The 2,773-nt window shown below is 49.5% G+C and overlaps 1 protein-coding gene across 1 annotated transcript; it reads left to right on the top strand.

Moving 5' to 3' along the window:
* Positions 1–207: 207 nt before the first annotated feature.
* LOC104279159 (gastrula zinc finger protein XlCGF9.1-like) lies at positions 208–978 on the top strand (the record flags this gene model as incomplete). Its single annotated transcript, XM_009876348.1, has 2 exons — positions 208–540; positions 767–978. Coding segments are annotated over 2 exons (545 nt in total), but the record flags the coding sequence as incomplete, so codon positions are not given.
* Between the last annotated feature and the right edge of the window lie 1,795 nt (positions 979–2,773).

The raw sequence follows: 2,773 nt of genomic DNA, 5'->3' as shown, positions 1-2,773 counted from the left end.
CCTTTTGCAACCAGACTTGCCTATCCTGTGTTGGTCTTTTTAGTCATCAGCGCGCTTGTAGCAAGTGTGGGTAGAGCCCTTCCCATATCTTCATTCACGAAGCCTAGCCGTGATGATGCTGAAAACCAGAGAAGCTGGAACCCAACCAAAGCGTGGCTTCAAACAGAAGGGGTACACCTGTGGGGCTGCCAGAATATTTTCAAACAGAAGGGGTACCCCTTGGGGGCTGCCAGAATATTTTCAAGTGGAAGAGGAACCTGATGCGGCACCAGTGGATCTACACAGGAGAGAAGCCCTTCAAGTGCCTGGAGTGTGGGCAGAGATTAACCAGGAGCACACATCTCCTGCAGCATGGGTTGACACAGACTAAGAAGAAGCCCTTTCCCTGCACCACATGTTGGAAATGCTTTGCAAGACATTCGTACCTCATTGATCAGCAACACCTCCACGCAGGAGAAAAGCTTTTCTCCTGCCCCTGCTTCAAGAAGACCTTCCAAATGAGTTCTCATCTCATCAGACATCAGCAATTCCACCACAACGGTGAGTCCTTGGAGAGGGCATACCTTGGTGAGGCTGTGGGTTGGGATGAGCTGGAGAAGTGTGCAGTGGGGCTGTGTTGGAGCTCCTTCTCCCAGCGTGGCGGGGGAGTTGTCACTGGGGATGGGTTTGCTCTGTCCCGAGGATGGGTTGATCCATTGCTGTGAATACTCCTGCTCTGAGCAGGAGGTTGGACTGGAGACCTCTATCTGAGAGAACTGCACACCAGGGACTCACACCAAGAAGAAGCCCTTTCCCTGCACCACGTGTGGGAAATGGTTTACCCGGACCTGGGTCCTTGTTAACCAAAAGCACATTCACACAGAAGAGAAGCCATTCGTCTGCCCCGACTGTGAGAAAAACTTCAGCCAAAACTGTCACCTCCAGAGGCACCTGCAAGCCTTACACAAAGGGGAGTCCTCCTTGCAGGGGGCTTTGTGATGTAATCCCTGCCTTGGTGTGGCTGTTGATTGGAATGGGCAGGAGAAGCGTGTGGTGGGGCTGTGGTGGGGTTCCTGCTCCCAGCGTGGCAGCGGTGATGGGGTGGGAGATGTCCCTGGGGATGGATTTGCTCTGTCCCCAGGTTGGTCTGTTAGTGGGGACAGTCTGCTCTGAGCACGATGTTCCCAGCTGAGGGAACTGCACGGGAAGCAGCTCCTCCTGGCAGGATTGGTTCATGGGTTGATGAGAGCAAAGGGTCTCCAAGAACACATTCCAGGTTCACTTGTGGGCACGGAGGTCCCTCTTCATGTATCCTCCACTGGGAATCCTGCTCTGGCTCTTCCCTACTTGCATTATGCCAACAGATATTGGTTTGCAATAGCGCATTCTTCCTCTTGCAGTAGTGACATATTTGACCTGTGAGTGAAGTTCAAATAAATCACTAGTTTGAACCTCACAGTGAAGTCTCTCTCCGTCTCATGCTCCAGCTTCACCGTGCACCTGAGGACCCACATGCCAAAGACCCTCTGTCACGTCCAGACTAATGAGAACCCAACAAATTCAGGTTTTCTTTTTTCAGTTATCCATGTTTCAGGAGGATCCCCAGGCCCAGTATTACAATCAGTCACTTTTTGCACTGTTGGAAAGGTGCAAACCCTTGGGACCTCAAGCTCTAAAGATTTAAGCGTGGGATTTTCCAGGGACCATATCCACACGGTTTTGGATATGTCCCTGTGTTTTGTCCCTGTTGCACTGGGAAGTCTAACACAGTAGGTAAGGGCAAAAATGTAGAAGGGGCCTAATAATAATTTGGTTGTTTAACGGGATGAAAAATAAAATCAAAAGGGAAATAAGAACAAGGTACCCGACAGTGTGATGGGACAGGAATCGTAAAAGTTCCTGCTGAAAGGGTCACATTCCCACCACTAAAGGTTCATATAAGATGAAATACCTCGAAATATTTATTCCAAGCATCCGTGTCCTCTTCTCCACATCTGTCATTTGCTTTGTGAAACTTCAATCTCGCTGAACTCCTGTAAGGTAAAAGAAAGACGAAAGGGAAGGAGGGAGGGAAGGGAAGCATGGTTCAGTGGTGGACCTGGCGGTGTTGGGTTAATGGTCGGATTCAATGATCTTAAAAGTCCTTTTCCAAAACAATTCTGTGATTCTGCCACCAAAATCGGGAATGAAACTCCTTCAGATCAGGCTGAGCTTTAACAAATGGGCATCACTTTATCTGGCACTGGAGATACCAATAATCTCTGCCTCTGGTCTGTCTGGCAAGTCTCGTATCGGCCGAAGTTTATATCACTTTATCACACACACACGCATTAACTTGTCTGCAATAATTACGTATATTCATTTAGTTTGTGGGAGTTAATTATCCAGTATCTTAAGGGGGCTACAAGAAAGCTGGTGAGGGGCTTTTAAAGATGTCAGGTACTGGTAGGACTAGAGGCAATGGACTAAATCTAGAGATGGGTCAGTTCAGGTTGGACGTGAGGAAGAAGTTCTTCCCCATGAGGGTGGGCAGACACCAGCACAGGTTGCCCAGAGAGGTGATGGAGCTGATGTCACCCACCAAGGCGAGCTATTGCTGATTACATCATTTCTGAGCAGAGATGGGGGCTGGGGTGTGTGGTGCTTCAAGCCAACTGACTGGCAAGGAGAGACCAAGGAACCAGGCAGTCACTCCCTCGCTCGCTTGCCCCTACCGGGAGTGAGCAGGAGAGCCCGGAAGGAGCAGTAGGCAAAGCCTCGTGGAGTTGAGATAAAAACCAGTCTATTTTAATGA

The sequence above is a fragment of the Apaloderma vittatum genome, unplaced genomic scaffold (assembly GCF_000703405.1).
Source record: "Apaloderma vittatum isolate BGI_N311 unplaced genomic scaffold, ASM70340v1 scaffold11649, whole genome shotgun sequence".
Taxonomy (NCBI): domain Eukaryota; kingdom Metazoa; phylum Chordata; class Aves; order Trogoniformes; family Trogonidae; genus Apaloderma; species Apaloderma vittatum.
Note: the sequence above shows the minus strand (reverse complement) of the source record. Positions and strands in the feature narration are given on the sequence as shown.